Genomic DNA, 23,772 nt, shown 5'->3' on the forward strand with positions numbered 1-23,772 from the left:
AATTTTTTTCTTGGTTCCAGGTGGACTACGTAGAGCCCAGTCAGAATACGATCTCGCTGAAAATGATTCCGAGGATTGACTATGACCGAATCAAAGCTCGCATGAGCTTGGTAAGTCTGCAGTTGCCTAGTTGTATTGGTCAAGGATGAACTCTTGTCAATTGTGTTGAGATTGTCGTGGATGGGCTTGTACCAAATTCACTTATTCGTATGATGTTGCTGCTAACTACATTAACATTTTTACCGTCTGTCATTGGAGATGCTAAAACTCATAGTTGTTTTGAGTGCTCTCTTAAAGGGACACTCAAGTCAAAATGAAACTTTCATGATTCAAATAGAGCAGCAATTTTAAACAACTTTACTTCCATTCACAAACTTTGCACAGTCTTTTTATATTTACACTTTTTGAGTCACCAGCTCCTACTTAGCATGTGCAAAAATTCACTGTATATATACGTATATGCATTTGTGATTGGCTGATGGCTGTCACATGATACAGGAGGAGTGGAAATAGACATAACTTTGAAATTTGTCCCAAAAAAATCTACTACTCATTTAAAGTTCAGACTAAGTGCTATTACATTGTCTTTGTATCACTCATTTGTTGCTTATGCAAATCTACTATATTTACTGGTACTTTAAGGACATTAAACATTATTAGATTGCAAAAAAAAAGCTTGCAATATGCTTTTGTTATTTGTTTTGTCTCCTTTTCCTATAAGTAAATAATTATTGTGGGCTTTCCGATTCCTCAAAGTTTCTATAAACTAATGGGCGTTTCTGTGTTGCAACCTAAGTTTTCCCCTTATCTGTGTCTCCTGTTTAGGGTGATTAGGGACAGCTATAAAGCAGGCAGTAAGAGAGTGTGCAAACAAAGTTGCTTGGAAACCATGTTAGATAGTTATCATATTCCACAGTCATTGTTTGCACAATTCAGTGTTTGGACATTTTATTGCCTGTTTTATATTTGTTTCTAATTATCCTCAGAAAAATAAAGATAAGGGGGAATCTAGGCTCCAACGTGCCAGCACCCATTACTTTATAGAAACTAAAACTTTACCCTTATTTCTTATATTATTTCAACTACTAACATGCATATAAAAAATAAATCTGCATGATTCAGACTATTCTTTGCTTTGAATACATCATCATATCTAGTCTGTATTTACTGTTTTAATTTCCCCTTTAACCCCTTAGCTACCAGGAATTTCAGAGAAAAACTTGCCAAAAATACCAGAGAATTTTTAAGAATTTTTGCTATCACTCCATTTAAACAGAAATAGAGCCTTGTGTGTTTTTTTTTTTTACCACACAATTTTACTTCAAGCGCCGATGTGACGTGCATATCGGTCCCACCCGCTATACATGTCAGAGCCTCTGTGCGCTCCCAACACTGCTCTCTAATAGCGCATGCACAAAGCTCTAGATGACATATGAGTGAGCGAGCAAGCAATCGTCCCCTTACACGAAAACAAACATGTTACTATTATGAAGTATGTGACAAAGCTGAATAAATAGGGGGAAGTGTGTATACCCACAAATTCTGTGCCGTTTTGCAATGCTACTGATGGGAAGAGCGTGTTGGAAGAAGTGTCCTATATTGCACATGCGTACAATGCCGACATATAAGTAAGCCTGTTGGACGACAAGCTTACTGATTGGATGCTGCTCAGAATGATTTATTATGCAACGGCGAGGGGCAGGAGGGGGCTTACATCAGAGATTCATGTAAAAACAGCAATTGTAAGTTATTTAACATATACATGGTTAGACGAAAAATGGATTATATTATAATTAGAACACAGAGATTATAGTTACATCTTTTGGCTACACAGAGTTTACCATTACTTTAAGCATATAGTAAAGAGAGGAATATTTAAATATACATATCTACTTCATATTCCATTAGAATGCTCTTCTAGTATAATAAGTGATTGCACGTTAGTCCTAAATTTTACTGCAGTTTACTGCTCCAAGCCCTTTGCTAAACTGCACAAGGCTGTCGGGTCTTGAAATTTATATGGCGATGTGACTCTGAATATCCTAATAAAAGTAGCCATACTTGGGCACATAATAAGCCTGAAATAACACTTCGGTGATGGATACAGTTTGCCATGAGTTACATTTATATGTGCTCAGGGAAGCCTCTATTTTTCAAAAAGGCTGTTAGTGCTGCAAGGCCAGTTTCAGAATGGAAAAGGAGCCCCCCCCCCCCCTTTCTTCAGATTCACTGTGACCACACACACAGAGCCTACTGCTTCATATGCTGCCTTTGTATGTTTTTTGTTGGTTATGTTCATGGTTATCTGTTCTCATTTGGCACGTTGTGGTTTGGAGGCTGGCAAGGGATGTACGGTGGGAATTAAATGCATAATGAAAACAACCATTGCTGTTACTGAGTGTGAAGAAAAGGATCTATCTGTAGCCAAAATCTTAATCTCTGACAGCCACTGGTAGTTGGTAATATTTTGTTCTCTCTGGGATATAAAGCTTAACAAAGCAAAGGGGTAAAATTATGCATTTAGGGAACAAAACTTTAAATGTTAATTACAGACTCAATGACGCTTTACTGACTGCTACAAATGAGGAATGGGACTTGGGAATTATTATTTCAGTTTATTTAAAATTTAGTAAACAATGTAGTACCGCATCGAGCGAGTAAGGCCAGCAGAATGCTTGGATGTATTGGTAGAGGTATTTACAGCAGAAATAGTAAGGTTTTTATGTTACTATCGGTCTGTTACATACAGATCATTAGTTAGGCCTCACCTAGAGTATTGTGTGCAGTTCTGGAGGCCATATCTTCAGAAGAATATAAACAAACTTGAATCTGTACAAAGGAGGACTACAAAAATGGTACATGGTCTAAAAAATAAAACTTACCATGAGAGGCTCAATTACCTAAATATGTATAGCTTAGAGGAGAGAAGGGAAAGAGGTGATATAATAGCAACTTTAAAGTATATTAAAGGGCTTAGTAAAACTGAGCCAGTCAGTATTTTACATAAAAAGGATAATTCAAGAACAAGGGGTTATGATCTTAAGCTGAAGGGTAGTATATTCAGGAGTAATTTGAGGAAGAACTTCTTTACAGAAAGGGTGATTGATTCATGGAATAAAGAGGTGGTAATGACAAACACTGTGTGGGACTTTAAGAATGCCTGGGGTAAGCATTAGGCTAACCTATGCACTAGATACGTTACTACCTTTAGGAAATATCGACAGACTTGCTGGGCCTATGACCTTTATCTGCCGTCAATATCTATGTTTCTCTTGTAAGGTGTATCCAGTCCACGGGTTCATCCATTACTTGTGGGATATTCTCCTTCCCAACAGGAAGTTGCAAGAGGACACCCACAGCAGAGCTGTCTATATAGCTCCTCCCCTAACTGCCACCCCCAGTCATTCTCTTGCAACTCTCGACAAGAAAGGAAGTATCAAGAGATGTGTGGTGTCTTAGTGTAGTGTAGACATTACCCAGCCTTTTTAGGCGCCTTATACACATTCTTTACTATTTGACAGTTCACTTGAGGCCAGCTAGGAGGCCTCACGTATAAAGCTTAAGGGTAATCACCTGTGGCGCTTATTCTATTTGTTCTATCTCTTAGTGTAGTTTTACCTTCAATCAAGAGTTTGTTATTTTTAAACGGTACCGGCGTTGTACTGTTTTACTCTCAGGCAGAAATTAGAAGAAGAATTCTGCCTGGAGGTTTGATGATCTTAGCGGTTTGTAACTAAGGTCCATTGCTGTTCTCACACATAACTGAAGAATATGGGAAAACTTCAGTTGGGGGAACGGTCTGCAGATTACCTGCTTTGAGGTATGTTCAGTATTTTTATTTCTAGAGAGATGAATAAGTTCTAGAAAATGCTGAAAGAGCCTTTTTGTATTTGAGGTAAGCCTGATGCAGTGATTTAACAGCGACTGGGATCATGCTTACAAAACAGGGTAATACTCATGTTAATAATCATATTACTTAGTGACAAAACGTTTACATGATTTCATAAATAGGACGTTTTTTCTCTGAGGGAGATAAGTCTTTATTTGTGGCCTAGTTTCCACATGGCTAATCAGATCCTCCTAGGAGTATTTTCTTAAGGCCCCTCTGGCATCCAGTACATGGTGGGAGGGGCCTATTTTAGTGCTCTAACTGCGCAGTTTTAATTCAGACTGAGACATCCAGCTTCCCTAGAGGAGTCCTCTGGCATCTGAGGACCATTTCAAAGGGGTTATTTCTGCACAAAATCGTTTTTGAGGGCAGGGGTAGGAGCCTCAGCAGAGCTGTGGCAAGGTGCTCAATTGACTTTTAACGTTTTTCAATCCGGTTTGGGGCCTAAGGGGTTAATCATCCATTTGCAAGTGGGTGCAATGTTGCTTTAGTCCCTTACACACACTGTAAAAATTTCAAAGACTTTACTTTATTTTTACACTGTTTTTCAGTTTAAGTGCTAGTTTTTTTCTCTTAAAGGCATAGTAACGTTTTTGTTTAATTGCTGTTTCACCTTTATTAAAGTGTTTTCCAAGTTTGCTTGTCTCACTACTAGTCTGTTAAACATGTCTGACATAGAGGAAACTCCTTGTTCATTATGTTTGGAAGCCATGGTGAAACCCCCTCTTAGAATGTGTACCAAATGTACTGATATTTCTATAAACTATAAAGACCATATTATGTCTAAGGTGGATGATAGAGTGGCGCACAAGGCTAAGTTCATAAATCCTATATATAATAGTGATAAAAACCAATAAAAACCAATATCCTTACCAAAAAATTATATATATACAATATACACGCTGTTATTAAGCACTAAAATACACGCTGTAATTAAGCACTAAAATGGACGTACGATCAGAAAAATCATTTAATAGTCAATTCACAAACTTAGAATAAAACAGATAAGTTAAATAAATAAACATAGGAAAAAACTTATACTCGATAAATCAATTGGGGCAGTTAATAATGCATAGAATTTAAAAATAATCTGTAAGATGTGGCCACATCGTCTAAAATCTAGTATTAAATGCTAAAACCTGTCAATTAATAAAGTGTTAGATACAAGATCATAGATATACAATGTACGATAAAGGTGATACGTTTTGGAGGATGTTAGTACTCTAAAAAAAAAGACGCTAGATATAAGGCAAGAGCGCTCACAAATATAATAAATATATATATATAATAAAACTTCTGCTTGTACTATAATAGTCAATGATAAATGATATTAACCCGGCAAATATATTAGTAAAAATTCCACGCACGCAGACAGTGAAGACGCAGGAGTCACGCTTGGGAGCAGGAAACAAGCTCAGCGTGCAGTGCTCTTCGTTGCTCACTCTGCTGTGAGCCTGGAAACAGTATCGGAGCTACTCCTAGCCGCAAGTCTGTCAGGTACGTGGAATACAATTCCAACTATACTTTATCATTTTTTGGAGTTTCAAATTATCTGACCGGTCAGTATCTTACTTATAAGTACTTGGAAAAGACCCACATTCCTGAGATTCTAGGATATATGAACTACCAAATATCATATTTGCTCTTGGTGACTGGTTTATTTGCCAATCATTGTCTGTGCACAAAAAGGGAAACTGGAATTTTTACTAATATATTTGCCGGGTTAATATCATTTATCATTGACTATTATAGTACAAGCAGAAGTTTTATTATATATATATATTTATTATATTTGTGAGCGCTCTTGCCTTATATCTAGCGTCTTTTTTTTTAGAGTACTAACATCCTCCAAAACGTATCACCTTTATCGTACATTGTATATCTATGATCTTGTATCTAACACTTTATTAATTGACAGGTTTTAGCATTTAATACTAGATTTTAGACGATGTGGCCACATCTTACAGATTATTTTTAAATTCTATGCATTATTAACTGCCCCAATTGATTTATCGAGTATAAGTTTTTTCCTATGTTTATTTATTTAACTTATCTGTTTTATTCTAAGTTTGTGAATTGACTATTAAATGATTTTTCTGATCGTACGTCCATTTTAGTGCTTAATTACAGCGTGTATTTTAGTGCTTAATAACAGCGTGTATATTGTATATATATAATTTTTTGGTAAGGATATTGGTTTTTATTGGTTTTTATCACTATTATATATAGGATTTATGAACTTAGCCTTGTGCGCCACTCTATCATCCACCTTAGACCTACTTGACCTTCTACGGGACTGTGTTTGAGAGATCACAGTTCTTTTAGAGTTGGCCTGAGTTCATTTCAGTATCTGTCCAGACTTACTCCCCACTGCCCTATAAAGACCATATTATGGCGCTTAAAGATTTATCTCCAGGGGATTCTCTGACTGAAAAGAGGGAGATTATGCCATCTAGCTCTCCCCATGTGTCAGAACCTATAACTCCCGCTCAAGTGACGCCAAGTAAATCTAGCGCGTCTAATTCTTTTACCTTACAGGACATGGCGGCAGTTATGAATGCTACCCTCTCAGAGGTATTCTCCAAACTGCCAGGGTTACAAGGAAAGCGAGACAGCTCTGGGGCTTACAGGGCTTTCTGACGCTTTAATGCCTGTGTCCGATATACCCTCACAATGCTCAGAAGCCGAGGCAGGTGAGCTTCTATATGTGGGTGACATTTCAGACTCAGGGAAGGCGTTACTTCAGTCTGATTCTGAAATGACAGCGTTTAAATTTAAGCTTGAACACCTCCGCTTATTGTTTAGGGAGGTTTTAGCGACTCTGGATGACTGTGACCCCATTGTGGTTCCAGAGAAATTGTGTAAAATGGAAAATACTTTGCAGTGCCTGTTTACACTGATGTTTTTCCAGTCCCTAAGAGGTTTTCGGAAATTATTACTAAGGAATGGGATAGACCAGGTGTGCCGTTCTCTCCCCCTCCTGCTTTCAAAATGTTTCCCATAAATGCCACCATACGGGACTCGTGGCAGACGGTTCCTAAGGTGGAGGGAGCAGTCTCTACCCTAGCTAAGCGTACAACTCTCCCCGTCGAGGACAGTTGTGCTTTCCTAGATCCTATGGATAAAAAATTGGAGGGTCTCCTTAAGAAAATTTTTATACATCAAGGTTTTATTCTCCAGCCTCTTGCATGCATTGCCCCAGTTACTGCTGCAGCGGCTTTTTGGTTTGAGTCTCTTGAGGAGGCTCTACAGGTGGAGACCCTGCTAGACGATATTCTAGACAGGATTAAAGCTCTTAAGTTAGCTAACTCCTTTATTTCTGACGCCATTTTTCATTAAGCCAAGCTAACGGCTAAGAATTCAGGTTTTGCCATTTTGGCGCGTAGGGCGCTATGGCTTAAGTCCTGGTCAGCAGACGTTACTTCAAAGTCTAAGCTTCTTAACATCCCCTTCAAGGGACAGACCCTATTCGGGCCTGGTCTGAAGGAGATCATTTCTGATATTACTGGAGGAAAAGGACACGCCCTTCCTCAGGATAGGTCCACTAAGTTAAGGACCAAACAGAATAATTATTGTTCCTTTCAAAACTTCAAGAGTGGCGCAGCTTCAGTTTCCTCTAATGAAAAACAAGAGGGAAATTGCGCCCAGTCCAAACCAGTCTGGAGACCTAACCAGGCTTGGAACAAGGGGAAGCAGGCCAAGAAACCTGCGGCTGCCTCTAAGACAGCATGAAGGAGTAGCCCCCGATCCGGGACCGGATCTAGTAGGGGGCAGACTTTCCCTCTTCGCCCAGGCTTGGGCAAGGGACGTCCAGGATCCCTGGGCATTAGAGATTGTTTCCCAGGAATATCTTCTGGACTTCAAAGCTTCATCTCCCAAGGGGAGATTTCATCTCTTAGGCATTCTTACGTTGTGTTCAAGACCTACTGGTTATGGGAGTGATCCATCCAGTTCCAATGGAGGAACAGGGGCAGGGCTTCTATTCAAATCTGTTTATAGTTCCCAAAAAAGAGGGAACTTTCAGACCAATCTTGGATCTCAAGATCCTAAACAAATTTCTCAGGGTCCCATCCTTCAAGATGGAGACTATCCGAACCATCCTTCCTATTATCCAGGAGGGTCAATATATGACTACCGTGGACTTAAAGGATGCTTATCTCCACATTCCGATTCACAAAGATCATCATCAGTTCCTCAGGTTCGCCTTCTTAGACAGGCATTACCAGTTTGTGTCTCTTCCCTTCGGGTTAGCCACGGCACCAAGAATCTTTACGAAGGTTCTAGGGTCCCTACTGGCGGTTCTAAGACCACGGGGCATTGCAGTGGCTCCTTACCTAGACGACATTCTGATACAGGCGTCGACTTTTCAAATCGCCAAGTCCCATACGGACATTGTTCTGGCCTTTCTGATGTCTCACGGGTGGAAGGTGAACGAAGAAAAGAGTTCTCTCTCCCCTCTCACAAGAGTTTCCTTCCTAGGGACCCTGATAGTTTCAGTAGAAATGAAAATGTTTCTGACAAAGGTCAGATTATCAAAGCTTCTAACTTCCTGCCGTGCTCTTCATTCCACTTCTCGGCCGCCAGTGGCTCAGTGTATGGAAGTAATCGGCCTAATGGTAGCGGCAATGGACATAGTTCCGTTTGCCCGCCTACATCTCAGATCTCTGCAACTTTGCATGCTCAATCAGTGGAATGGGGACTACACAGATTTGTCCCCTCTGCTAAATCTGGATCAAGAGACCAGGGATTCTCTTCTCTGGTGGTTATCTCGCGTACATCTGTCCAGGGGAATGAGTTTCTGCAGGCCAGAGTGGACTATAGTGACGACAGATGCCAGCCTTCTGGGCTGGGGCGCGGTCTGGAACTCCCTGAAGGCTCAGGGTTCATGGACTCAGGAGGAAGCCCTCCTTCCGATAAACATTCTGGAACTGAGAGCGATATTCAATACTCTTCAGGCTTGGCCTCAACTAGCTGCGGTCAGGTTCATCAGATTTCAGTCGGACAATATCACGACTGTAGCCTATATCAACCATCAGGGGGGAACAAGAAGCCCCCTGGCAATGTTGGAGGTTTCAAAGATAATTCTATGGGCAGAGGTTCACTCTTGCCATCTCTCAGCTATCCATATCCCAGGAGTAGAGAACTGGTAGGCAGATTTTCTAAGTCGGCAGACTTTTCATCCGGGGGAGTGGGAGCTCCATCCGGAGGTATTTGCCCAGCTGATTCAACTATGGGGCAAACCAGAACTGGATCTGATGGCGTCTCGTCAGAACGCCAAGCTTCCTTGTTACGGGTCCAGGTCAAGGGATCCCCAGGCAGCGCTGATAGATGCTCTAGCAGCGCCCTGGTCCTTCAGCCTGGCTTATGTGTTCCCACCATTTCCTCTCCTCCCTCGTCTGATTGCCAAGATCAAGCAGGAGAGAGCTTTGGTGATTTTGATAGCACCTGCGTGGCCACGCAGGACTTGGTATGCAGATCTGGTGGACATGTCATCCTTTCCACCATGGTCTCTGCCGCTGAGGCAGGACCTTCTACTCCAAGGTCCATTCAAACATCCAAATCTAATTTTTCTGCGGCTGACTGCTTGGAGATTGAACGCTTGATTTTGTTAAAACGTGGTTTCTCTGAGTCGGTCATTGATACCTTAATTCAGGCTCGAAAGCCTGTCACCAGGAAAATCTATCATAAGATATGGTGTAAATATCTTCATTGGTGTGAATCCAAGGGTTACTCATGGAGTAAAGTCAGGATTCCTAGGATATTATCCTTTCTCCAAGAAGGATTGGAGAAGGGATTGTCAGCTAGTTCCTTAAAGGGACAGATTTCTGCTCTGTCTATTCTTCTACACAAGCGTCTGGCAGATGTTCCAGACGTTCAGGCGTTTTGTCAGGCTTTAGTTAGAATCAAGCCTGTGTTTAAACCTGTTGCTCCACCATGGAGTTTAAATTTAGTTCTTAAAGTTCTTCAAGGGGTTCCGTTTGAACCTCTGCATTCCATAGGTATCAAGCTTTTATCTTGGAAAGTTCTGTTTTTGGTAGCTATCTCTTTGGCTCGTAGAGTTTCAGAGTTATCTGCCTTACAGTGTGATTCCCCTTATCTGATCTTCCATGCAGATAAGGTAGTTTTGCGTACCAAACCTGGGTTTCTTCCTAAGGTGGTATCTAATAAGAATATCAATCAGGAGATTGTTGTTCCGTCACTGTGTCCTAATCCTTCTTCAAAGAAGGAACGTCTATTACACAATCTTGACGTGGTTCGTGCTTTAAAGTTTTATTTACAAGCTACTAAGGATTTTCGTCAAACATCTGCATTGTTTGTTTTCTACTCTGGACAGAGGAGAGGCCAAAAGGCTTCGGCATCTTCTCTTTCTTTTTGGCTGAGAAGCATAATCCGTTTTGCTTATGAGACTGCTGGCCAGCAGCCTCCTGAAAGAATTACAGCTCATTCCACTAGAGCGGTAGCTTCCACATGGGCTTTTAAAAATGAGGCCTCTGTTGAACAGATTTGTAAGGCGGCGACTTGGTCTTCGCTTCATACTTTTTCTAAATTCTACAAATTTGATACTTTTGCTTCCTCGGAGGCTATTTTTGGGAGAAAGGTCTTGCAGGCAGTGGTGCCTTCCGCTTAAGTTCCTGCCTTGTCCCTCCCTTCATCCGTGTCCTAAAGCTTTGGTATTGGTATCCCACAAGTAATGGATGAACCCGTGGACTGGATACACCTTACAAGAGAAAACAAAATTTATGCTTACCTGATAAATTTCTTTCTCTTGTGGTGTATCCAGTCCACGGTCCGCCTTGTCACTTTAAGGCAGATGTTTTTTATTTTTAAACTACAGTCACCACTGCACCCTATAGTTTCTCCTTTTTTCTTGCTTGTCTTCGGTCGAATGACTGGGAGTGGCAGTTAGGGGAGGAGCTATATAGACAGCTCTGCTGTGGGTGTCCTCTTGCAACTTCCTGTTGGGAAGGAGAATATCCCACAAGTAATGGATGAACCCGTGGACTGGATACACCACAAGAGAGAGAAATTTATCAGGTAAGCATAAATTTAGTTTTTTATGTTTCCCTCCACACATTGCTCTTTTGTTTTCTCTCTATAGAAAGATTGGTTTGCCAAGAGGAAGAAGTATCGGAGGCCACCACAGAGACTGTTTGATGCAGAGAAGATCAGGTGGGTAGTAAATATTGTCTACCCCTAGGAGTATGCAAGATATGCTGTGGTGCAGCTTGTACCTGTGTATTATATGTTAGGCTTACTCACAAATGTGCCTTGATAGCTATCTCTTTATTCCCTACACATAACTAAGGTCCTCCAACAGGAGCTGCATCTTATTGGATCACTGGCCATTTCCTGTTCAGGAGGGGCAATGCACTGCGGCACCTGGGCGGGCCTTTAGCTATATGTTTAAACCCTTTGCAATACTCTCTTGAATTTTCTCACCTTTTTTCTTCAAGCTTCTTTCTTTGTCATTTGCTGTTTGTAAAACTGAAGCTGTAAGAGAGAGGGTCTTTGTGGGCATTGAAGTTTCTGTTATAATATTCTGCATTTTCACAGTATTTAGAGGATCCTTATATACTGAGTCCATCTTCTTTGCTTTCAGTCTGGTTGTGGTGAAATAGATTTATCTGTGACAACTTCTGTTTTTTCCTCAAAGGTCTCTTGGAGGCGATGTTTCTTCAGATGGAGATTTTCTTATTTTTGAAGGGAACCGTTACAGTCGAAAGGGGTTCCTGTTTAAGAGCTTTGCAATGTCCGCAGTGGTGAGTCTTATTTTGAGATCCACAAATCTATGTATGATGATTGTGACCTTTATATGGGGGTCTTGCGGGCGTTTAATACTCTGATACATGCTATTTTTCTCTATCCTGATAGATCACAGAAGGGGTGAAGCCAACACTGTCAGAGTTAGAAAAGTTTGAGGACCAACCAGAGGGGGTCGACTTGGAAGTGGTTACTGAGGCAACAGGTAATTCTGTAATTTTTATGACATAAGCTCTACATGTAATGCTCATCACATTAAAGGGACATGAAATCCAACATTTCTTCTGTTATGTGTGATCAGTCCACGGGTCATCATTACTTCTGGGATATAACTCCTCCCCAACAGGAAATGCAAGAGGATTCACCCAGCAGAGCTGTATATAGCTCCTCCCCTCTACGTCAGTCCCAGTCATTCTCTTGCACCCAACGACTAGATAGGATGTGTGAGAGGACTATGGTGATTATACTTAGTTTTTATGACTTCAATCAAAAGTTTGTTATTTTACAATAACACCGGAGCGTGTTATTACTTCTCTGGCAGACTTTGAGGAAGAATCTACCAGAGTTTTTTACTATGATTTTAACCGGAGTAGTTAAGATCATATTGCTGTTCTCGGCCATCTGAGGGAGGTAAAAGCTTCAGATCAGGGGACAGCGGGCAGATGAATCTGCATTGAGGTATGTAGCAGTTTTTATTTTCTGAATGGAATTGATGAGAAAATCCTGCTATACCGTTATAATGACATGTATGTATACACTTCAGTATTCTGGGAATGGTATTTCACCGGAACTACTCTGTTAAGGTTACTAATCCTTTTAATAAGTATTATCATGTTAAACGTTTTTGCTGGAATGTAGAATCGTTTACATTGCTGAGGTACTGAGTGAATAAATGTTTGGGCATTATTTTCCACTTGGCAGTTTGCTTTAAATTGTGACAGTTTCGTTTCTCTTCACTGCTGTGTGTGAGAGGGAGGGGCCGTTTTTGGCGCTCTTTGTTACGCATCAAAAAATTTCCAGTCAGCTACTATTATATTTCCTGCATGATCCGGCTCATCTCTGACAGATCTCAGGGGTCTTCAAACTTCTTTGAAGGGAGGTACATTCTCTCAGCAGAGCTGTGAGAATTTTATATTGACTGTGAATAAAAACGTTTCTCTGTAATTTTATGTAAATTTAGTTATTGTTATTTACTAATGGGAACAAACCTTTGCTAAAAGTTGTGTTATTTTAAAGTTGATGCTATAACTGTTTTTCAGTTCATTATCTCAACTGTCATTTAATCGTTTAAGTACCTCTTTGAGGCACAGTACGTTTTTGCTAAAAAAGATTATAACCAGGTTGCAAGTTATTGCTAGTGTGTTAAACATGTTTGACTCAGAGGAAAATATCTGTGTCATTTGTTCCAATGCCAAGGTGGAGCCCAATAGAAATTTATGTACTAACTGTATTGATGCTACTTTAAATAAAAGTCAATCGGTACAATGTGAACAAATTTCACCAAACTGCGAAGGGAGAGTTATGCCGACTAACTCGCCTCACGCGGCAGTACCTGCATCTCCCGCCCGGGAGGTGAGTGATATTATGGCGCCTAGTACATCTGGGCGGCCATTACAGATAACATTACATGATATGGCTGCTGTTATGACTGAAGTTTTGTCTAAATTACCAGAACTAAGAGGCAAGCGTGATCACTCTGGGGTGAGAACAGAGTGCGCTGACAATACTAGGGCCATGTCTGATACTGCGTCACAGATTGCAGAGCATGAGGACGGAGAGCTTCATTCTGTGGGTGACGGTTCTGATCCAAACAGATTGGACTCAGATATTTCAAATTTTAAATTTAAATTGGAGAACCTCCGTGTATTACTAGGGGAGGTCTTAGCAGCTCTTAATGATTGTAACACCGTTGCAATACCAGAGAAACTGTGTAGGTTGGATAAATACTTTGCGGTACCGGCGAGTACTGACGTTTTTCCTATACCTAAGAGATTAACTGAAATTGTTACTAAGGAGTGGGATAGACCCGGTGTGCCGTTCTCACCCCCTCCAATATTTAGAAAGATGTTTCCAATAGACGCCACCACTCGGGACTTATGGCAAACGGTCCCTAAGGTGGAGGGAGCAGTTTCTACTTTAGCTAAGCGTACCACTATCCCGGTGGAGGATAGCTGTGCTTTTTCAGATCCAATGGATAAAAAATTAGAGGGTTACCTTAAGAAAATGTTTGTTCAACAAGGTTTTATATTGCAACCCCTTGCATGTATCGCGCCGATTACGGCTGCGGCAGCATTTTGGATTGAGTCTCTGGAAGAGAACCTTAGTTCATCTACGCTAGACGACATTATGGACAGGCTTAGAGTCCTTAAACTAGCTAATTCATTCATTTCGGAGGCCGTAGTACATTTAACCAAACTTACGGCTAAGAACTCAGGATTCGCCATACAGGCACGTAGGGCACTGTGGCTAAAATCCTGGTCAGCTGATGTTACTTCTAAGTCCAAATTACTTAATATACCTTTCAAGGGGCAGTCCTTATTTGGGCCCGGTTTGAAAGAAATTATCGCTGACATTACAGGAGGTAAGGGCCACGCCCTACCTCAAGACAAAGCCAAAGCTAAGGCTAGACAGTCTAATTTTCGTCCCTTTCGGAATTTCAAGACGGGAGCAGCATCAACCTCCACTACACCAAAACAGGAAGGAGCTGTTGCTCGTTACAGGCAAGGCTGGAAGCCTAACCAGTCCTGGAACAAGGGCAAACAGGCCAGGAAACCTGCTGCTGCCCCAAAGACAGCATGAACCGAGAGCCCCCGATCCGGGACCGGATCTAGTGGGGGGCAGACTTTCTCTCTTCGCCCAGGCCTGGGCAAGAGATGTTCAGGATCCCTGGGCGCTAGAGATCATATCTCAGGGATACCTTCTAGACTTCAAATTATCTCCCCCAAGAGGGAGATTTCATCTGTCAAGGTTGTCAAAAAACCAGATAAAGAAAGAAGCGTTTCTACGCTGTGTACAAGATCTGTTATTAATGGGAGTGATCCATCCGGTTCCGCGGTCGGAACAAGGACAAGGGTTCTACTCAAACCTGTTTGTGGTTCCCAAAAAAGAGGGAACTTTCAGGCCAATCTTAGATTTAAAGATTCTAAACAAATTCCTAAGAGTTCCATCGTTCAAAATGGAAACTATTCGGACAATCTTGCCCATGATCCAAAAGGGTCAGTACATGACCACAGTGGATTTAAAAGATGCTTACCTTCACATACCGATCCACAAAGATCATCACCGGTATCTACGGTTTGCCTTCCTAGACAGGCACTACCAGTTTGTAGCTCTTCCATTCGGATTGGCTACGGCCCCAAGAATCTTCACAAAGATTCTAGGTGCCCTTCTGGCGGTACTAAGACCACGAGGGATTTCGGTAGCTCCGTACCTAGACGACATTCTAATACAAGCTTCAAGCTTTCAAACTGCCAAGTCTCATACAGAGTTAGTTCTGGCATTTCTAAGGTCGCATGGATGGAAAGTGAACGAAAAGAAGAGTTCTCTTTTTCCTCTCACAAGAGTTCCATTCTTGGGGACTCTTATAGATTCTGTAGAAATGAAGATTTACCTGACAGAAGACAGGTTATCAAAACTTCAAAATGCATGCCGTGTCCTTCATTCCATTCAACACCCGTCAGTAGCTCAATGCATGGAGGTGATCGGCTTAATGGTAGCGGCAATGGACATAGTACCTTTTGCACGCCTACACCTCAGACCGCTGCAATTGTGCATGCTAAGTCAGTGGAATGGGGATTACTCAGATTTGTCCCCTACTCTGAATCTGAATCAAGAGACCAGAAATTCTCTTCTATGGTGGCTTTATCGGCCACACCTGTCCAGGGGGATGCCATTCAGCAGGCCAGACTGGACAATTGTAACAACAGACGCCAGCCTACTAGGTTGGGGCGCTGTCTGGAATTCTCTGAAGGCTCAGGGACTATGGAATCAGGAGGAGAGTCTCCTTCCAATAAACATTCTGGAATTGAGAGCAGTTCTCAATGCCCTTCTGGCTTGGCCCCAATTAACAACTCGGGGGTTCATCAGGTTTCAGTCGGACAACATCACGACTGTAGCTTACATCAACCATCAGGGAGGGACAAGAAGCTCCCTAGCAATGATGGAAGTATCAAAGATAATTCGCTGGGCAGAGTCTCACTCTTGCCACCTGTCAGCAATCCACATCCCGGGAGTGGAGAACTGGGAGGCGGATTTCTTGAGTCGCCAGACTTTTCATCCGGGGGAGTGGGAACTTCATCCGGAGGTCTTTGCCCAAATACTTCGACGTTGGGGCAGACCAGAGATAGATCTCATGGCGTCTCGCCAGAACGCCAAACTTCCTTGCTACGGGTCCAGATCCAGGGATCCGGGAGCGGCTCTGATAGATGCTTTGACAGCACCTTGGAACTTCGGGATGGCTTATGTCTTCCCGCCCTTCCCGCTGCTTCCTCGATTGATTGCCAAAATCAAACAGGAGAGAGCATCAGTGATTCTAATAGCGCCTGCATGGCCGCGCAGGACTTGGTATGCAGATCTAGTGGACATGTCATCCTGTCCGCCTTGGTCTCTACCTCTAAGACAGGACCTTCTGATACAGGGTCCATTCAAACATCAAAATCTAACTTCTCTGAAGCTGACTGCTTGGAAATTGAACGCTTGATTTTATCAAAACGTGGTTTTTCTGAGTCGGTTATTGATACCCTGATACAGGCTAGGAAACCTGTTACCAGAAGGATTTACCATAAAATATGGCGTAAATACCTATACTGGTGTGAATCCAAGGGTTACTCCTGGAGTAAGGTTAGGATCCCTAGGATATTGTCCTTTCTACAAGAAGGTTTAGAAAAGGGTTTATCAGCTAGTTCATTAAAGGGACAGATTTCAGCTCTGTCCATCTTGTTACACAGGCGTCTGTCAGAAAATCCAGACGTCCAGGCCTTTTGTCAGGCTTTAACTAGGATCAAGCCTGTGTTTAAAGCTGTTGCTCCGCCATGGAGTTTAAACTTAGTTCTTAACGTTTTACAGGGTGTTCCGTTTGAACCCCTTCATTCCATTGATATAAAATTGTTATCTTGGAAAGTTCTGTTTTTAATGGCTATTTCCTCGGCTCGAAGAGTCTCTGAGTTATCAGCCTTACATTGTGATTCTCCTTACCTGATTTTTCACTCAGACAAGGTAGTTCTGCGTACTAAACCTGGGTTCTTACCTAAGGTAGTCACTAACAGGAATATCAATCAAGAGATTGTTGTTCCATCCTTGTGTCCAAATCCTTCTTCAAAGAAGGAACGTCTTCTACACAATCTGGATGTAGTTCGTGCCCTCAAGTTCTACTTGCAGGCAACTAAAGATTTTCGCCAAACTTCTTCCCTGTTTGTCGTTTATTCTGGACAGAGGAGAGGTCAAAAAGCTTCTGCTACCTCTCTATCTTTTTGGCTTCGTAGCATAATACGTTTAGCCTATGAGACTGCTGGACAGCAGCCTCCTGAAAGAATTACAGCTCACTCCACTAGAGCTGTGGCTTCCACTTGGGCCTTTAAGAATGAGGCCTCTGTTGAACAGATTTGCAAGGCTGCAACTTGGTCTTCGCTTCATACTTTTTCCAAATTTTACAAATTTGACACTTTTGCTTCTTCGGAGGCTATTTTTGGGAGAAAGGTTCTTCAGGCAGTGGTTCCTTCTGTATAGTGAGCCTGCCTATCCCTCCCGTCATCCGTGTACTTTTGCTTTGGTATTGGTATCCCAGAAGTAATGATGACCCGTGGACTGATCACACATAACAGAAGAAAACATAATTTATGCTTACCTGATAAATTCCTTTCTTCTGTTGTGTGATCAGTCCACGGCCCGCCCTCTTTTTAAGGCAGGTAAATATTTTTTAAATTATACTCCAGTCACCACTTCACCCTTGGTTACTCCTTTCTCGTTGATTCTTGGTCGAATGACTGGGACTGACGTAGAGGGGAGGAGCTATATACAGCTCTGCTGGGTGAATCCTCTTGCATTTCCTGTTGGGGAGGAGTTATATCCCAGAAGTAATGATGACCCGTGGACTGATCACACAACAGAAGAAAGGAATTTATCAGGTAAGCATAAATTATGTTTTTTCTTTCATGATTATGGTAGAGCATGTGATTTTCAAACAACTTTCTAATTTACTTTTATTATCAATTTTTCTTTGTTCTGTTGGTATTTTTTTGTTGAAAAGCAGGGATGTAAGCAGTTTTATATTATCCATTTGCAAGAGCACTAGTTGGCGGGACTATTTCCTGCCATGTAGTGCTCCCATTGCCCTACCTAGGTACCTCTTCACCACAGAATATTATAGGAACAAAACAAATTTGATAATAAAATTAAATCGGAAACTTTTAAAATGATATACTCTGTCTAAATCACAAAAGAACATGTTTGGGTTTCATATCTTTTTAAGCTGCCTACTGTATCACAGAGCGTACTCATGTTACCTTCACATGTGTACAATGCATTGATACACAGCGCACTTCTGATCCATGTTGGCGTTGGATAAAAACACAGCATTGAACGTTTGCAGGTAAAGAGCGGGAGCATAGCCTGCAGCCAGGAGATAATGTGGAAGTCTGTGAAGGAGAGTTGATAAACCTACAGGGAAAAATTCTTAGTGTGGATGGAAACAAAATCACCATCTTGCCCAAGCACGAAGACCTTAAGGTGCGATATTCTGCCTCTATCATTGCCGCTCTTCCTTTTCCCCCATCATTCACTTGGCTCTCTTCAAGGGGCCATTGTCATCTTTTGTCCTGTTCCTCGATTTATCTTTGCCTCGCGTTACTCTATAGTTCTACCTCACGTCACTTTATCCAACTCTTCCTTTGTTTGCTTCATTTTCTTCTTTCTGCCCTGCAGGACATGTTGGAGTTCCCAGCTCAAGAGTTGCGGAAATATTTCCGTATGGGAGATCATGTCAAGGTGATCGCTGGACGCTATGAGGGAGACACTGGTCTGGTTGTACGAGTGGAGGAGAATTTTGTCATCCTTTTCTCAGACCTCACGATGCATGAAGTAAGCTCTGTCTTTATTTGGGTAGTTGGCTGGCTACTGAGACATTACTCATTTGTTTCCTTTTCACTTCTCACTCTTGATTTTCACATCTGTCTTGTCACTTATTTCTCTATATAATTTTTTTCATGTGTCTCATGTCATCTACTTGTGTTTTTCTGCATATTCTCATTTCCTCCTGTTTACGCTACATGACTCTCTCTCATGTTTTGTCCTCCTTATTCATTGCTTTCTCATACCTACAGCTGAAGGTTCTTCCCAGAGACTTGCAGTTGTGCTCAGAGACTGCCTCTGGGGTGGATGTAGGAGGTCAGCATGAGTGGGGCGAGATGGTGCAGCTAGACCCTCAGACGGTTGGGGTTATTGTGCGCCTGGAGAGAGAGACCTTTCAGGTGAGTACATACCCTCTGCTCTTCTTATACCCTCTTAATTATCAGAAGTCCTTTACTAGTTATTTATCTCTGTATTCTGGCACTCTGAACATGTTTCCCTTACCCTGCCAGTCTTCCTGCTCCTACCAATGGCCTTTCTCCTATCTGATGCTGATCTCCCTTCCACCTCTGTCTGACACCCAACTCTCCCACAGCTACTTAAGTTAGTTTATGATCCATATGTTTCTGAGTCCCACTCACACTGCCCTCCTATGGCAGATTCTGAATATGCATGGAAAGCTGGTTACTGTTAGACATCAAGCTGTCAACAGAAAGAAGGATAATCGATTTGCAGTGGCTCTGGACTCAGAAGAGAATAATATTCATGTTAAAGACATTGTCAAAGTCATCGATGGACCCCACTCGGTGAGAGACTCCCTATAGCCCTTGCATACTCCATCATATGCATTCTCTCCTTCTATTTCTCCTCTGTTGCTCATACACTTTATTTCCATCAGGGCCGCGAAGGAGAAATTCGTCATTTGTTCCGTAATTATGCTTTTCTTCACTGTAAAAAGCTAGTTGAGAACGGCGGGATGTTTGTTTGTAAAACACGATACCTCGTCCTGGCTGGAGGCTCCAAGGTAAGAATGAATCTATTGGAAGAGGCATGATTTGGTGATCTGAGGTATAGATTACCTTGTTAGGGTAGGGTACATGATTTGGGAATGTCCACATGGAATGCTTGCTGTGTTAAGGCTTAGCACGTCTAGGTAAAGCGGAATCCTAATGTGTAAAGTATATGGGTGGGGGGTTTCTAGGGGTAAGACTCACTTTAGGATGAGACCACTAAAGTGTGGATTTTACATGATTAGGATTAGGATACATGATTTAGGTGTGTCCAGGTCTAAAGTTCACTGCCTGATCCGGACAGGGCACTGTAAGGTACAGGATTTGAAGGTGCAATTTGGAGTTATATATCATTGACCAAACATCTGTATCCTTATAGCCTCGTGATGTCACAAACTTTATGGGTGGATTTGCACCAATGAGTCCTCGAATTAGCAGCCCGCTGCATCCCAGCGGGGCAGGTAATGGTAACTATACAACACTATTTGGTTCATTAAGAGAGCCCAATGAAACAAACTAGTTACTTTAGATTTACTGGTCTCCATCTTGCCAGCAGGACAGCGTGGTGGTGCAGCAGGAGCAGGTGGTGCTGCAGGAAGGGGGAGGGGACGAAGAGACAATGATTTGATTGGTGCGACTGTACGAATATCTCAAGGTCCCTACAAAGGTGAGTTTCTGTGTGTGTTACCCAGCAGCCCTGTAACAAGGAGTGCATCTTCACATTGTGCTGTTCCTGTGAGTGCTGGGATGCTGTTGCTCATTTTTTTTCCTTTCGTCTTTTAGGTTACATTGGAGTTGTGAAGGATGCCACAGAATCTACAGCTAGAGTTGAACTACATTCCACATGTCAGACTATATCTGTGGATAGACAGCGACTCACCACTGTGTTAGTAGCTGTGTTTGTGTTTTGTGCACGTGCTTGTTAATATCTCTGTATGTGTTTATGAAAATCAGTTCATTATGTATGTGTCTAGAGTTTTAAGTGTTAGAAGGCAATAGATTTCTTTAGTTTCTGAATATGACATTATGTGTTTGTAAGACATACAGAATATACAATTAGAGCACAATAATGTTAGAGGGCACAGTAATGCCAGAGAGCATGTGTTTTTACTACAGTAGCATTAAATAATACAGTTGCAGCAACATAAACAATAGTATGACGCTATCTTGGTTGGAAAAGTTGCTGTTATCTTGAAGGTCTCAGAGAGTGGGTTGGGCATTATTGTATCCTTGCACATACTGAGAGCCAGGTTTGTTCATTGCTAACTAGTAAGCCAGTCAGGGTTCAATCATAGTTAAAGGGATAGTCTGGTCAAAACTAAACTTTCATGATTCAGATAGAGCAGGCAATTTTAAGCAACTTTCTAATTTACTCCTATTATCAATTTTCTTTGTTCTCTTGGTATCTTTATTTGAAAAAGCAGGAATGTAAGCATAGAAGCCGGCCCATTTTTTGCTTAGCACCTGGGTAGCGCTTTCTGACTGGTGTCTAAATATTGCCACCAATCAGAAAGCGCTGCCCAGGTGCTGATCCAAAAATAGGCCAGCTCCTGAGCTTGCATTCATATAAAGATACCAAGAGAACAAAGAAAAATTGATAATAGGAGTAAATTAGAAAGTTGCTTAAAATTGCTGCTCTATCTGAATTGTGAAAGTATAATTTTGACTAGACTATCCCTTTAAAGATCTCCTTAGCAGGAAAGGCAAACTACTTTGCCTGTGTTTGAAATAAAGGTTGTGTGACCTGGTGTGCTTGTCACCATCTTAACACTTTACACAAAGAGCGAGATTACTAGGGTGGATTTGGTTTGCATTTAAGGCAAATTCATGGTAACACATGACCTGAGCTGCCCATACATTGTCACATTCAACCAAGTAAAGGTTCTGTGTAATAAGGGGCCACCAAGTCTGGATGGGGGCAGAGGTTTGATGTCTTTTGTCCAGTGCTGTATTCTGTATGGCAGAATACTCGTGACTAGGGGCATTGTGGTTCAGTCCTCTTTCAGATGTGTGGGAGATCCGGGTGTCTTGGATTATACCAGCTCACTTTTTCTGGAGGGTTACGTTTTTTTTTTATTTCAAATTATACATTGAGCTGTGCAAGAGCCTCTATTTCCCATTAATATGTTGTTTAGCTTTATGAGCAGTCACTCTAAATCTGCAATAATTTATTGATAAATTATTTCTTTTGTCCATCAGCGGTTCTCAGCGTGTCATAGGAAGGGCGTCCACCCACCTCCGTACCCCTATATATGGATCTCAGACTCCCATGTATGGAACTGGCTCTCGGACTCCCATGTATGGGTCCCAGACACCACTTCACGATGGTCAGTTTCTGCTTCCCTGCATACTTGGTCTCTTCCCTGGAACATTCTGGCTCCCTGCATTTTTGTATTTTTTGCATTACTCTGTCTCTTTTTCACAACTCCTTGTAGAGTTGCTCTCTATTGCCCCTCCCTCACATACACACACTCTACAGTCTCTTTGCATTTACTTCAACACTCTCTACACACTTGTACCCTTCCTTGCTGTACTCTGCTTTTGTCATGGCTTTTTCTTTTCCACACAACTCCTTTACTAGCTTGCTCTTTTCCTTGAAACTATAGACTCCTTTGCAGCACTCTTCCTTCTTGTGTACTTTCCTCTTCACTCTTTGTTCCCCTGCAACCTCTTCCATCGTCTCCGCCCAATTGTTTTGCAGGAAGCCGGACCCCTCACTATGGCTCTCAGACCCCGCTGCATGATGGCAGCAGAACCCCAGCACAGAGTGGGGCATGGGACCCTAACAACCCCAATACCCCATCCAGGTGAGTAATCATCTCTCTTCCCACTCCATTTTTCTCCCTCTTGCTTCTTTCCTCACATTACCTTTTTACTTTCTTTCCACACTCAATATCAATTTTTTTTATCCATCTCACTTGTTTGTTATTTTCACAGGGCGGATGAAGAGTATGATTACAGATACGATGATGAGCCGTCGCCCTCACCCCAGGGCTATGGTGGGACACCAAATCCTCAAACTCCTGGGTACCCTGATGTGCCCTCACCTCAAGTCAATGCACCGTATCACCCCCAGACGCCTGGAACACCTGCCATGTGAGTGACAGCCTAATTGCTTCTAATAACTAATAATCCTCTTTCTGTCATTCCTTTCTAGGGTATTTATTCTCTTTCTGTTGCTCTATATCATCCTCTGTTTTCCTCTTGTTGTTCTTCTCTTTCTTTTTCCCACATTTATGCTTATGTTCCTTTTGTGATATATTTCAATGTTACTTGTGATGTTTGTCCTTTACAGTATCTCTGATTCACCTTTTTGACTTCCTCTTGGTTTTTTATTCATTCTTATTTTCAGGTACAATACAGACCAGTTTTCTCCATACGCTGCCACCTCACCGCAGGGTTCCTACCAACCTAGTCCCAGCCCTCAAAGTTATCACCAAGTGGCACCTAGTCCTGTAGGCTACCAGAATACCCACTCACCAGCCAGCTACCACCCCACTCCCTCACCCATGGCATACCAGGTAGGGCACTGTGAGCAGCAGCTTGTACACATAATTTTCAACATTTGAGTGTTACATTGTGTTTTTTCTTTTTTTTTTCAGGCCAGTCCGAGTCCCAGCCCTATGGGTTACAGCCCCATGACACCTGGAGCACCCTCTCCTGGTGGGTACAATCCTCATACCCCAGGCTCATCCATAGAACAAGTATCTAGTGAATGGGTAACCACAGATATCCAAGTGAAGGTGCGTGATACATGCCAAGACAACCAGGTGGTTGGACAGACCGGAATCATACGCAGTGTTACAGTAAGTACTGTCACCTAGTTAGAAAGCTTCTAATGTCACAGCACCCTTTCTTTTAGTCTCATACTTGGGGTCCCTTTCTGTCCATGTCTTGTGGTGAAGGGGTCTTTAAATAGGTCTTGTTTTGAGAGGCCCTGTCTTTCTGTGTCTCTTGCCAAGTTGCCACATCTGTGTATGTCCTGTGCTGAAAAGCCCAGTCTGTATCAGGCTGAGCGGCCCTGTATGAGTAGAATTGCGTTTCAAACTT

General features: G+C 42.1%; 1 protein-coding gene across 3 annotated transcripts in view; it reads left to right on the forward strand.

The window, feature by feature from the left end:
* The window catches only part of SUPT5H (SPT5 homolog, DSIF elongation factor subunit), a 52,222-nt gene that overhangs the window by 17,788 nt on the left and 10,662 nt on the right, over nt 1-23,772 (forward strand). Inside the window, exons 12-28 of one of the 3 annotated variants that reach the window (XM_053721723.1) lie at nt 21-110; nt 10,989-11,059; nt 11,544-11,649; nt 11,762-11,855; nt 18,237-18,373; nt 18,569-18,724; nt 18,967-19,113; nt 19,372-19,518; nt 19,611-19,736; nt 20,102-20,189; nt 20,276-20,389; nt 20,506-20,608; nt 21,922-22,049; nt 22,424-22,529; nt 22,660-22,818; nt 23,075-23,243; nt 23,325-23,528. In XM_053721723.1, the coding sequence (XP_053577698.1) occupies nt 21-110; nt 10,989-11,059; nt 11,544-11,649; nt 11,762-11,855; nt 18,237-18,373; nt 18,569-18,724; nt 18,967-19,113; nt 19,372-19,518; nt 19,611-19,736; nt 20,102-20,189; nt 20,276-20,389; nt 20,506-20,608; nt 21,922-22,049; nt 22,424-22,529; nt 22,660-22,818; nt 23,075-23,243; nt 23,325-23,528 (2,145 nt within the window). The remainder of the gene's footprint in view (nt 1-20; nt 111-10,988; nt 11,060-11,543; nt 11,650-11,761; nt 11,856-18,236; nt 18,374-18,568; nt 18,725-18,966; nt 19,114-19,371; nt 19,519-19,610; nt 19,737-20,101; nt 20,190-20,275; nt 20,390-20,505; nt 20,609-21,921; nt 22,050-22,423; nt 22,530-22,659; nt 22,819-23,074; nt 23,244-23,324; nt 23,529-23,772) is intronic. The other 2 variants (XM_053721724.1, XM_053721725.1) reach the window with 2 other exon arrangements.

Source organism: Bombina bombina, chromosome 7 (assembly GCF_027579735.1).
Source record: "Bombina bombina isolate aBomBom1 chromosome 7, aBomBom1.pri, whole genome shotgun sequence".
Lineage (NCBI taxonomy): Eukaryota > Metazoa > Chordata > Amphibia > Anura > Bombinatoridae > Bombina > Bombina bombina.